The 14,058-nt window shown below is 45.8% G+C and overlaps 1 protein-coding gene across 1 annotated transcript; it reads left to right on the top strand.

Moving 5' to 3' along the window:
* Positions 1 to 1,255: 1,255 nt before the first annotated feature.
* On the top strand, positions 1,256 to 13,655 carry LOC149348693 (dermonecrotic toxin StSicTox-betaIB1i-like). Its single transcript, XM_089541826.1, has 6 exons — positions 1,256 to 1,324; positions 3,263 to 3,497; positions 6,578 to 6,709; positions 7,394 to 7,513; positions 11,591 to 11,831; positions 13,433 to 13,655. Exons 1-6 carry the CDS (start codon positions 1,256 to 1,258, stop codon positions 13,653 to 13,655), a joined length of 1,020 nt encoding a protein of 339 aa, XP_089397952.1.
* Positions 13,656 to 14,058: the final 403 nt, after the last annotated feature.

Here is a 14,058-nt window from a genome sequence, read left to right as displayed (position 1 = left end):
CATAGTGCCGTGGTGCAAGAGAAGCTCTTTTGTCGCGGAGTCACTCCGCTGAGACTCTCCTTAAGAGCTGAATACCACTACAGTTCATAATCACATGAAGCAAAACAGAAACAAGCCTGATCTCGTTTTTGACACGATTGTTCCACACACATCAATGGAGCAGCACTGCAATAGCCATTCCTGTGGGGCTGGTGCATTCATTAAAACTGCACAAAACGTATGCGCACGTCTGGCAGAGGCATCCTCTTCGAAGCTTTGCTTTGCGCATGTCACGACAGTGGATACGTCATGTAAGAAAAACACACTTCTCGGAGAACCTACTTCCAAGTGAATAATTGACTATGACCACTGAAATTAACTGGGCGGTCAGTCCGAGAACAAGAATCGGACTGGTCACAAAGTGACGGATTGCAGTCTTGCTGGTTTTAAACGCAGCAACACATGTTTCTAAATGCAAGTTTTTCAGTATGAACAGTTCACATGCTGAGTGTCATTTTCAGTCAGTTTGACCACCGACTGTGTCGAACGTTGAGCTGTGTGGGCTTCTCTAAAGGCAATTATGTTCCGCTACGATGGAATAATGCAACAGCATGCATGGTCCATTATCCGAAGGTATTGCATCTTGGGCACTTTATTTAAAGCAGCCATATTTCTGAATAATGTTTCCGTTACTCCAATCAGTCAACATCTCCCTGTTTTTGGTCTTTAACAAAGTGCTTTAACAAAGTGTCCAGTATGCAATAAAACAAAGCAATGCCCCAACTATCTTCCCAAGGCGAGCGTGAAAACTGCTGTTAATTTCAGCCAAAAATTGTTTCCCAGTTTATTCATCTTTGCAATAATCGGCTCGCACAGGAGCACCTAGTATGTCGCAACAAGGTGTGATTCATAACAAGGCAATTCGGTTTGGTTTATGGGGTTTAACGTCCAAAAGCGACTCAGGCTATGAGGGACGCCGTAGTGGAGGGCTCCGGAAATTTCGACCACCTGGGGTTCTTTAACATGCACTGACATCGCACAGTACACGGGCCTCTAGAATTTCGCCTTCATAGAAATTCGACCGCCGCGGCCGGGATCAAACCCGCGTCTCTCAGGTCAGCAGCCGAGCACCATAAACACTGAGCCACCGCGGCGGACATAACAAGGCAATTCAAGCTGCTATTTCAGAACCTGCAATCAATTGCTTTTCAGTATCTTTTGCTGCAGAAGTTAGCCGCATTACCAGGACAATCTACTGCCATAGAATCCTCGAGTGATGCCTCCCAACTACAACACTGCACTGGCACTGGCTACCCTTATCGGACTCCTGAGCATTCCTTCTGCCGTAAGTCTTTTCAGATATGAGGTCACCTCCCATTTATCTTATGCCTAGCTCTCTAAAATAGCCGTATTTTGTGCTGTCACTAGGATGAACGGTTGTCGTCGAAGGGTGAAGCGAAAAATTTGAACTTTGGTGTGGTGGCGTATCGGAACTTTATCCTTGTTGCTGACATATAAAAACTTACTTGCAACTTACTAGTGTGTACGGTTTTCACGTGCATAACTACTAACCGTACTGTATAATAGCCCTCTTCATGACAATCAGCAGATTTTCTTACGAAGCCGAAGAGGTAAAATACCATTCTGCGAAGTTATTTCAGACCTGCACTTTACAACTCTATCGCTTGCCGTTGTCGCCGTTTTCATTAAATTCTTAAGGCTTATGACCACACGCCACTCAAAGGCTCTCTGAGAAAGCTCCTCATCTTCAGTTCGATAACGATCTACGTAACATCATTATCGTCTTCATCTCCATAACGATTGCCATGGATTGATTGCGGTGTTTCTCACAGACAGAGCCCAGTCGTTAAAAACAGATGCTTTCCTCTTTAAAAACTAGCGCTACCTCAGTGGTATTTCAAGTCTCGATATAAAAAACACTCCTGCTCTTAATCTTCAGTTTGCTTCTCTAAAAATGATTTTCTTACTTTAAAGGAAACATCTCATAAGTCGGACATAGCAACTCGAAACATGAATTTAGAAGAGGTGGCAAAATTACTCTGCATGTGGCAAGCGAAAATAGGGCAGAAAAACCGCACCTAAAAGATTTTTTCACTTCCAATATATTTATGAACTAGTGTACAATAAATTAGATCCAGCCCTTAAGTAGTAAGATGTAGTTTTCTTCTCTGATCTAAGTGCTGTTCAGCCATACTAAAGGCGTTACTATTATTGTACTCAAATACTTTGTTCTTAAAAAGCTCTTGAGCCTTTTAAACTGCAACGTCAGGCTTTATGCACATAACCTTTACTCGCAACATTCACAAAGTATAATACTCAAATTAAGAAAGTGCTTCAGCTCTGAAGGAAGCGCTTTAACGCCGGCCGCTTTTTTGATGGGGAAGAAATTTCGCATTTTTTCACGGCCCGTATCACAACGCCTTACTTTCGTGCAGGCATATTCTTCACGTACTTCGCATTTCAGGCTGCCTCAACTAACCGCTGAACACTACAAATTTTTTTGAACTTAGAGTCTTAAACTGAAATCATTCACTATCAGCATCATAATAGAAAGCATCATTAGCTACCATAGTTACATTAAGGGAGGCGTCTTAGTTGGAAGCCTGACGTCTAAGCTTTTCAGGCCGCAAAAAAAAAAATGCAGGGGTCTTTTTTTACGGAGTAGTCATTGTTGCATTTGCTATGACTAGCTAAGTCTGGATTTCTGAGTTAAGCCGCCGCGGTGGCTCAGCGGTTATGGCGCTCGGCTGCTGACCCGAAAGACGCTGGTTCGAGCCCGGCCGCGGCGTTAGAATTTCGATGGAGGCGAAATTCTAGAGGCCCGTGTACTTTACGTTGTCAGTGCACGTTAAATAACCCCAGGCGGTCGAAATTTCCGGACCTCTTCACTACGGTGTCTCTTATAGCCTGAGTCGCTTTGGGATGTTACACCCCATAAACCATAAACCTTTCTGAGTTATCACATCATTTTATTATGGTTTTAACGTTTTCTACTTTTTATATATATGTTCGTATTCTTGTGTCTACAGCTAATTGGTAGCATCAGTCTTGTTTTTTCATCCCCTGCCGTGCATGGTGCTACTGTTACAACTAAGAATACTCGGGAGAAATCTAATTGCTGGTTTGTTATTGGTGACATATTAGCAGTGCTAGTTAAACAGTCATATCCAAAGCTTGCCTTTTCTCTTTCTTTTTCCTATAATATTGATATCCGCCTTCTACATTGCATCGTCTTCTCTTTCCCCATATACTGCTACCGAAGATAAGCGCCGTCGACCTGCGGAGACCTGTCTACATCATCGGACACATGGTGAATTCCATCCATGAGCTGGACCATGCCATGAAACAGGGAGCCAACTCCGTCGAGTGTGACGTCACGTTCAGCCGAAATGGCGTCGCGACCAAGTTCTTCCACGGAGTGCCCTGCGACTGCTTCAGGAAGTGCGAGAACCAGGAACGGGTGTCGAAATTTCTAGAGTACGTCCGGCAGCACACCAGTAAGGATAAGGAGCAGCTGTCACATTCTTAGTTATTTGCGCGTAACGGAAATGCCTGTCCTGGTCGCTCCGCGACTTATGCTACACAACCATCAAGAGAGGCGCATCACTTCCTGAAGTCTTGTTGAACAGATGGGAAACCTGCATTGTTCGAGGAATGATGAATGTCAACACATATGGTAACCACGAATAAACTGTTGTGTGCGACAAGAAAGGACAGCAGGGGCTGAATTGTGGTTCCTGAGCCACCGAGGTGACAATATCGCTCATGTAGTGAAAATGCGTAATGTAATGACACTTTATTTGTGTCTCTTTTCTTGTCTGAGCAATTCAAAGCCGGCACGGCACTTGAAGAGGAGAATAACTTATAGAGGTTTTTGAAACTATCTTTTCTCACTTCTTGTAGTCAAGATAATAAGCGTTACAGGAAAACATTAGTTTACGCAGCCGTCAGGACGATGTCGTAATGCGTTACATGTGGAAACCGTGCACAATGTCCTAGTCATCAAGCTGCACCTTTGGCATTGCCAGCCTGCCAGCCAGTAATCAATTAATAGAAAGGGCACCACTAAACGGCATCTGGGTGCGGTGGTGCGTTGGGGTATGGGGTATATTAATGTATGGAACAGTGACAGTGATTAGAGTTAAGATGTGTTGAAGGAAACATCTGAGGCCAGGCATGATAAGTGAAGATATCTCTGCGACAAAGTGCTGTGAAAGAAGTGCGATGGAAAAGTGAAAAATGTAGCTGACATTAACAGTGGGAACAAAATGTATTAACCGCTACAAGGCGAAGCGATCGCCCGACCAAAGACTACGTAGATAAGAAGCACTTCACTAAAGCCTAGCACATTAACCTAGTAGAATTGTTCCTAAAAGATATTCGCTCATACAGCGAGTTTTGTTTTCAGAGTAGGCATGCGCGATTAGTTAATGTAGACGCATAATTCAGAAGCCATCCTTAATGACAATAAAGAGTTCTAAGCTTGCGCATGACAGTTAAGTGCAGATCAGTAGAAGAGCACCTTGTTCCGCAGTGCATGTAGCGTGGCTAATAGTGGTGATTATTAAACGGGTAAATATGACGACAATGTCAGCATAAACGCGGCAATTTCCTCGCTGGCGTCCCAGAACGATCCTCGCAGCGCCGCCCCTCCTCCTCCGCTCCCCTCTTCTTTTTCTCCCTTCACCTCTTTTTTTCTTTCACGGCTGTTGCGCTCTTCGGTCTATTCCTCCGGCGAGTCTGCCTCCGCGCACCGCCGCCGCGAATCTGCGCGTCTTCTGGACCGCGGCCTGATCAGCGCGCCTCTCAATGTGCTGACGCATGAACACGTAGGTGGTGGTGGAAACGTTCATTGCAAATGATGTAAATCGTAGGGGCGCCTGGTTTGCCGCAAAAGTTTGCATGATGACGAGAATTGGTCTGGGTATCGGGCATGCAGCAGTATTGGGTATTGAGCAGTCCGGGCTTGTAGTTGTCGCCAATGTGCAGCGCTATGGTGAGGGACGGAGCGGGGGGTGCGTATTCCCTTCGTTTGTCTCGGTAATACGAGAGAATATCACGGAAAGAGACCAGGTAGTGCGCGGGCCGCGGGCGAACGGACCGTCGTGTGAATCGCCCTTTAACGCCATTTTAAGTACATGCGCAGTCGCCTTCTTTGCGCGAGGAACGTGCCGGCCACACAAATGGCTCGAAGGGCAATGCGAAAATCGCGAGCCGGCCGCCCCAGAAGCTCGCCAGGAGCAGAACAGCTGTGAAAGAAAATACGAGCAGAATCGCTTTATTAAGGCGAAAGCCTTTAATGCCTCTTATACTGTCGTGAGCAGGGAATGCTAGCAAGTGTGTTCGAGTTCCGGCGAAGAAAAAAAAACACTTTATTGAGACTGGGAATCGAACCAGGGCGTTTGGCACTTCAAGGGTAGTCGCTGCCATTCCGCCACGAACACGGTATGAGCAAGAATAAAGGCAGATCTAGTGAACGCGCGGGTTTCGTGAGTGAAATAAAACAAATGAAAAAATTGCGAGTATGAAAAGAAACAAAAATATAAGAAATTACATCATAAAACACGAAAAATATTAGAGAAAAGGCACATCTAGTGAACGCACGGGTTTCGTGAGTGAAATAAAACAAATAAAAAAATTCAAATATGAAAAGAAACAAAATGATAAAGAAATTAAACTATAAAACATGAAAAAAATTAAAGAACACAGACCGCGTGGTCCAGAAGACGCGCAGATTCGCGGCGGCGGTGCGCGGAGGCAGACTCGCCGGAGGAATAGACCGCAGAGCGCAACAGCCGTGAAAGAAAAAAAGAGGAGAAGGGAAAAAAAAGGAGGGGAGCGGAGGAGGAGGGGCGGCGCTGCGAGGAGGGTTCTGGGACGCCAGCGAGGAAATTGCCGTAAACGCTACCACGAAAACGCAGGTACCCTATTCTAAACGCCGGGGCTAGGGTAGCTTAGTTCTCGGAGGAAAGTAGCCTAAATAATGTGCTTACGTATTCTAAACGAAAGCCGTGAAACTAAAACTTTTTTAGACTTCTTAGTCCATATGCGCTGAGGGTCCCAAATATAGGACCTCGCTTTTAGCGCAGTAAGAGTAAAAGGTTATGACACAAAAGATTGTGCTAGCATTAGCTCAATAGGTTATAAACTTTTCCTCACAGCACGCAGCGTTGCTCTGCGTGTGATGAGGTTTGTTCATTGTGAACGTTCAGAAAGAACCGCCAGTTTTCTATGGAAAGTGTGAGAAGATTCAACCGCCTTGTCCGCATTGTGACTCTAGGACAAGAGAGCAAGATCTCCGTATTGTCAGAAAATAACGATGGGTGATGAGAAATGTTACATGTGAGTCGATGTACAATGCCTCGAGTTTGAAAGCACCCAATACGTAGTGCGTTTGCTTAGAGTATTGTACTGCTCAGACGTCTGTGTTGAGAGAAAGATTCCCATCAATGGAAAGGTTTATATTCTCGCCACCGAAATAAATTTTTATGCGAAAATATTTTCTTATTTTTTTATTTCCTGAGGACCGGCATATATGGGCTACCCATAGCTTTAAACTGCAACTCCCGTATTGCAGATGGAGGCAAATACCGCAACAAGCTGTCGCTCCTCTTCCTAGACCTCAAAGTTAGCGATATCGACAGCAAGAGGAAGTACTGGGCGGGCATCGACATCGCTGAAAAGCTTCTATTGCACTTGTGGTACAGAGGTAAGACAAGTTCGGCATCCGAGCACTAAAATTACCGCAAGCGCGTCGTTAGCCATAGAAACAGCATCTTGAACCTACTGAGACTACGTTTTCTTTACGTACAAAATCATGGCGCGCAGCTGCGTCAGGGACCTTTTTGGGCGGGGAGGTATGAAACGCGTCTACGTCGGCGTTGGTGCATGTAGAAACAAAACTGCCGCAATAACATTCTAACCAATTAGAATACTACCCAGGTGGGTCACTTCTCACGACCTAAGTTTTACCATGTGCTAAATATGTCCATGTTCTGCGCTCTTTATATTCACGTGAGACGCATGGTAAATAATCCAGGAGGTAAATAATCAGTTCCCTGGTTCTCACGCACCGCTTTTACGTTTTAGGGCGCAGAGTAGCTTTTGAAACCAAGGAATTATTAACTGCAGAACAAGGAGCATGTATGGATTCTGGCACTTTTCTAATCTAGATCTAGCAGAGATTAACCGCAATTTTTTAATTGTTTAACCATCGTCCATGCAGTGGCGGATGAGACGAAAACGCATGTGGAAGCCTGTCGCGAACCTTACTTAAGAGCGAAAAAGCGGGAGAAGAATTATGGAAGAAGTGGGGGGGGGGGGGGGGGGGGGGGCGGTAACACTCGGATGGTTCTCTTGTTAAAAGTACTAATACGGATTCGCATTTTCGCAGTCCATCCCAATGTGGCGATGAATGTCCTGCTGTCAGTTCCCAGTGTCAACGACAGGGAGGTTCTTCGGGGAGCAATTGACACCATCAAGCGTCACATGCCCTTCTTGCTCCATAAAATAGGCACTCATTCAGCTACGTAAGATTTCTGCGTGTGAGTGCATGTGTGTTCTAGATGCTTAAGAGGTTTTGGACGGCTATTGGGTTCGTATTGATCATGCAATGTATACAGGGCGATAGACGACACACAGAAAATGACGAAGAAATATCAGATCATACACAGCGCAGTCTATTATCTGATGCTTCTTCGGTCTTTTCTGTGTGTCCTCGACCGCACCGTGTGCTTCTTAATGTTATGCATTGACATCAACGCTCATCTATGTTTCATTGGCATCTACTTTAGAGAGCTCTTCGCAGTCTTCAATGCTGCAAGTTGACGTCATGATCACCAGCGTGAGTCAGCGAAAACAAAATGTTCCCAGTTACCAGTTACATTGAGACAATGGAAAAAAGCAAGGCTCCCCTACGCTGTACTTTAAAAGACACGGAGCAAGGATAATGCATAGCTAAGCCGTACTGGCCGATGATCACATGTGGCATACGTTGCTGATGGCCTGAAACTAATGTTCTCGATGCGCTAGCAGCACCGGCAAAGGAATAAAAAATTAGCAGCCAAGGACGTTAGCAAATTTAAAACGTCGTTCTACTAGACTCACTGCTAAGTTTTTTATAGCGCTCGGCTGCTGACCCGAAAGACGTGGGTTCGATCCCGACCACGGCGGTTGAATTTCGATGGAGGCGAAATTCTATAGAGGCCCGTCTACTGTGCGATGTCAGTGCACGTTAAAGAACCCCAGGTGGTTGAAATTTCCGGAGCCCTCCACTACGGCGTCCCTCACAGGCTGAGTCGCTTTGGGACGTTAAACCCAAATAAACCAAACCAAACATTGTTCTGCGTGCTTTGAATTAAAGGTTGCGCAAAATAGAAATTCCTACTTTGTCTCGTTGTCGGGTGCAGCTGTGGGCACGAAATATATCCCAGGAAAGGAGAGCGTTCTAGAAATGCTTCTAGAGAGTGAGGAACTTGGTTGCGTGCACATGCAGATGCCCGAAAGAAGAGGCGAGCGATCAAGTGGTCAGAGGAACGTTCGTTGCAGCAAACGAAGCGGTAAATCTTGGGTGAAGCTGGTCCTTCGACAGATTACAAAGCCAAACAACGTGCATGTCGAATTAATTGATCAGCAACGCAAAAGAAGGGGGCGCCAAAGTGAGTCGGCCGCTCCAGTGCCGAAGCAACACAGGTGATTGGCCCAACATTGGAAATGTATTGGCGGCAATGGCTGGTCCTAGAAAGGACGAGTGAGAAACGATGTCTTTCCAATATTGGGCCAATTACACGTGCTGCTTGGGTGGATATAGCGAGATGGCAAGCCTAAGCAAAGCGACGAAGGGAGTGTAGCCTTCCTAAACGATATGCGGAAATAGATGAAGAGCGAGAAACGCAAAGTTCCAGGAAGAGGAAGTGAATGATGAAGTCGCCTGAAGAGCGTGCAGTTGAGAGGTGAGTACATTGGCTTCAGAGACCGCCGAACCGAGGAAACGACGCCTCGAACCGCCAGTAGCAGCTTAGGTGGGTTATCGGAAGAGGAAAGCCGAGGAACGACTTCAAGAACATTTGGGTGCAACTCGAATTTTCAAACTGATAAAAGCTAAAAAAAATAAACGAAGCTGAACAGAGGCATAAGTACTAGCGGGCCTAATTTACGTTCAGCTCAACCACGTAAATAAGGGGCAATTTTTTTACTCAAAAATTATTACGTACCCAACAATTCTGGCCAGAAGCGTTTTTCAAAGAAAAATATGTTATCTACGCAGTTTTTTTATATATTGCAAGATTTCACTATAACAATCAATATATGCGTAGATCTCCACTCGCAGGCTTGCATTTTTTTTCCTATTAACGTTTTAGTTATCGTAAAAAACAGTCCCCATTGGTATTCTATGGCAGTCTTAGCTAGTTACTCGATGCGAGCAATAGAAAAACTTCAAAAGAAAAATTTTGCTACGCTTCATAAGACTGGACCTTTACCTTCAATATTTCCATAGCAGAAGATTCCAATATTGCAATATCGAAAATTTTCATCCAAGAAAGCTAGACGTTCACGAAGTGCCACTTCTTTTAAATCCGTTTTGAGAAATATATTTTGTTATTCCAAAACCTCGTTTACGCTTAATTCACGAAAATTTCACCAGTTATTGTTTACGAGGAAAATGAAAACTCTGTGATCTCGAATGCTTTTTTTTTTCTTTTTGCTTGAGCTTATTATGTGAATATTTCATGGAAATTGGATCGTTGAACACACTTCACAGATGGTAACGAGTTCATTATTACGGTAATAATATTATGACAAAATAACGTCTGGTTCCTTGAACATGCAACCGCAGCGCGGAAGAAGCAAAAATCAAAAACACCGTTTCAGGAACCATCTCGTAGCGTGCAGCAATACAGGGTCTGTTCTGAAAGTAGTAGGACTCATTTTTTTTTTAATATTTATTCATGTGAATAGTACAAATGGTTAGAATTTTTCAAAATAGCACCCTCGCGCATCTACACACTGCTGCCAGTGAGTTTTCCAGTTTTCGTACGCCTCCAGGAACGCCTGGACCGGAATGCTGTTTAGCCCCCTTGTCACGGCCTGTTGAACCGCCTCTATCGATACGTGATGCTTCCCCTTGATCGTCGATTTCATTCTTGGGAATAGAAAAAAGTCTTACGGAGCCAAGTCGGGGCTGTAGGAAAGCTGAGGCAGCGTTTCCACCTTGTGCTGGGCAAGATACTCAACTACGCGGAACGCTGTGTGGCTCGGCGCGTTGTCATGGTGTAGCTGCCAATTGTTTGCGATGGCTGGGCGGACACGAACAATGCGTTTTTGCAGTCTTTTGAGGACTTTCACGTAAAAAAACTGCATTAATTGTTTGTCCGAGTGGTACGAACTCTTTGTGGATGACTCCATGTCGATTAAAAAAAAATGAGCATCAACTTTTGCTTGGATTTGCTCATTCGCGCTTTCTTGGGGCATGGGAAAGAAGCGGTGTGCCATTCTGAGCTCTGCCACTTGCTCTCAGGGTCGTATTCGGACCCTCACGTCTCTTCACAAGTCACTACTTTGTCAAAAAAATCGGGGTCCTCATTCACATGATGAAGAAGATCCTGGCAGATCGCTTTCCGGTTGGCCTTCTGCTCCTCTGACAACACTCGCGGCACCAACTTCGCGCCCACTTTCCTCGTGGCTAAGTTTTCTGTCACAATCTCAAAAACTTGGGTTTGTGGAATGCTCAAGTCATCCGCAATCATTCTGATACTCATCATTCGATCACTGTTTAGTAACTTTTCACTCGCGACACATTTTTGTTGGTCTTGCTGGTCGAAGGGCGTCCGAAGAGGTCTTTTTCTAGAGAAGCAGCGCAACGGCACAAGGCCAACGGAAGAAGAGGACAAACACAGCGCTGAACCAAGCATTCGCGATTTGCATGACGCATTAGCAATGGCTGGGACGAAATGGGACGGTTCAACAGCGCTGTGTTTGTCCTCTTCTTCCGTTGGCCTTGTGCCGTTGCGCTGCTTCTCTAGAAAATATGTCAGACCAACTCGCCCACCAGTTCATGTTGTACAACCGAAGAGGTCGTCATCTTCCACTCTTTCTCTACCTTCTCGGAACAGCTTGCACCACTCAAAAACATCTGATCTACCCATGGCAGCTTCACCGTAGGCCTTCTTAATCATGTCGTGAGTCTCTTTGCCCGTTTTACCAAGTTTTGCACAAAATTTTATCGCGTTTCGCTGATCTAGTAAACGCTCCATGATTCTGCGTGACGAGGAGCTTCGACAGGGGTTCACAATCCAAGCGACCTGCTCTCTTCAACGGCCGAGAGCCGACTGGCGATTTTCCCCAGCATTCCCAATATCCTCCTTCAATGATCCTGCACGCGCAGACCGCCTCTCGTCCGCCCATTTTCCCAGGAAAAAACCAGTCCTACTACTTTCAGAACAGACCCTGTATACGTAGAGGTAGTTGGAAGGAAGCTCGAAAATAGGCTCGGTAGTGGTTGTGCACATTCTAAGACGCTGAAGTAAAGCGGTGCTAAATAACTAGAGCACGGCTTTTACGTACCAGCAATATACAACTTTGACTCCCTCAGGGTGCGATATCAGCAACAACGAAGGACTGGAAAGCATCCTAGCGGTTTTCCGGGACCTCGGTATACGCGGCCACCGGTGGCTAGGGGACGGCGTCTCCAACTGCCTCTCGTACCTGCGGCCGGCTGCCAGAATGAAGGGCGTCATCGCTAACCGGGATTCCAACAACGCCGCCTACCACTACGTAGACAAGGCGTATCAGTGGACCATCGACATTCCGGACCAGCTCCGGAAATCTCTCAGGTAGGCATGGTGTAGCAGAAGCTTTGAAAGGCACAGAAAACTTTCCTACAATCACACCGGTGCTTTATTAAGGCGAAAGCCTTTAATGGCTCATGCTCGCGGGCGCGTCCGTCCGTGCCCTGGAATCGTGCCAACTGTGGCCTCTCCACCACGCAGCGGCGCAACCACCTCCCCCCCCCCCTTAGCAACCGGCGCGCCGGTGGGGGGCGCAGCTGTGCATAGCAACCGTGACGTCACACAGAAGCGGTAGAACGAGCGTGCGCGCGTCGGCGGTGGCAGCTGCACCGCCGCTCCTTCGCCAGACGTCTCGTTGCAGTCGAGTGAGCTAGACGCATGGCTCCGAAGCGGCCCAGAGAGTCCCTCGTTTACTACAAGCACCTTTGGGTAATTCAAAACGATATCGGCGAACACTGCGGCCATTCCACTGAGGCGTCATGTACAACATGGTATATGCAGTGGGTTGACCACAATGCTTTCGCCAAGCACACTTTAGAATTTCCAAAGTGTCTTCGGTAATTTTACTGCACCTACCAGTCGTCTCTCAGCGCGTCATAGATTTCATAGATTAGCATTGTCAAACCACTGCGGTGGAACTCTGCAACAGCGGCATGAATGCATACCAGCTCGCCCAAACTTTAGCTTCGCTCAAAAAGACGACACGACAACGGAGTACCATAGGGGGCTCCCTTCGGTGCAATTAATGAAGTATTTACCACCACCATCAATGTGAACCGAGCCACTTCTCACGTGGTGTAGTGTGCAAATTCTGATGCAGGTAAATTATAAGATGGATACTAACGGTGTTGTCTGAGAGAAGTTACTTTTATCACGCTTTTATTGATACGATAATGTGCACAGGAGGAAAATGGATAAGTTTTTCTACGACGCCTTGAAGAGTTCCGGGCTGCGAATTCCATAGCAGCGGACGCGAAAATACACGACGAAATAGTTGCAGTATTATGCTATGCAAGAAAGCTTGAACAGCTTATTATCATTTGGAGCATGCAGTGTGAAAGCAAGGTAACCGTTCGTCCCTAAAGTTAAAGGAGTGAATTCTAAGAATGGGCAAGCGTAGCACGGGGCTTTAAAGGGTCAGATGCTCAGCTAAGTGGTTTGACACTAGGAATTTTGTAGGGATCGGGTGGCAGGAGATGTCACAAGACAGAGTAAACTATAGATATTTGGGATAGCCCTTTTACTAGTAATGGATATAGATAGGCTGGTGATTATCATGATGACGACATGATTCTTTGTATATGTTCTATCGCTGATCTCTCCCCACATATACTACAATCCTCTCCTTTTATTTTTTTTTTCTAAGTACAGGGAAGCCAACAAGACCCCATCCTTTTTTCCTATTCTCTGCTTTCTCCTTACTCACTAGTGAATGGCTTGAGACAAGATTGTCGTTTATAGGGTGCATGAAATAAATGGGTTTTGTCCCAAATGAGCACTAAAGATTAAAAAACGAGTCCTAAGATTCTTTCATTGCGTAGACAAATCTGTGAAGTAATCAGTGTGCTGTTCACCGTGTCGGTCATTTGCGAGAAATGTTCCTATGCTGATCTAAATACGTTTTTAAATGTTTCACACTGTTGCAGGAGAGGCGTAGACGGTATCATTACAAACGATCCGCGACGCATGGCCCGCATCTTGAAAGAACGCGAGTTCAGAAGCAAACTCCGACCCGCCACCATTCAAGACAATCCCTGGATTTGCGTCCGCGGCCGGCCTGTTCCACGCTCCGCCACATCGCAACAGCTCGTCGAGATGGATATTCTAGGAAATTTTAACAACTCCGCCAACGGGATCCTCCACGTTTAAGAAGGTTCGTGCAGCTGGCGGAGAGTACTGCTGCGAAAACAGGCTTCCAGTTTACTTCTATGAAGGGAATTGAGAAGAATCTCTACGTAGGTGGACCCATCGTGATAGACGTTGTGTCGTCCATTGCATTGCCACCAAATTCCGACTCCCAAATAAATACACCAATCAACTTGAAATGCTTGTTTCTTTGACGAGCGTACCATCTTTCGCTTCTTCAGATATGATTCTCCGTCAACTGTTTCTTTTTTTATTGGAAAAACAGTAGCGATATAGTGACAAAGGGCAAGAATATGATGAGCATTTCTCAGGAGCTCAACGACAGAATGTCTCAGGTCCTAAGGCCGTTGCAGAATAAATGCCTACAAAATTCGGACTTTTATGATTGCTTTCGCTTCAGAATTAC

The sequence above is a fragment of the Amblyomma mixtum genome, chromosome 4, assembly GCF_055824585.1.
Source record: "Amblyomma mixtum isolate Tamu chromosome 4, ASM5582458v1, whole genome shotgun sequence".
Classification (NCBI taxonomy): Eukaryota; Metazoa; Arthropoda; class Arachnida; order Ixodida; family Ixodidae; genus Amblyomma; species Amblyomma mixtum.
Note: the sequence above shows the minus strand (reverse complement) of the source record. Positions and strands in the feature narration are given on the sequence as shown.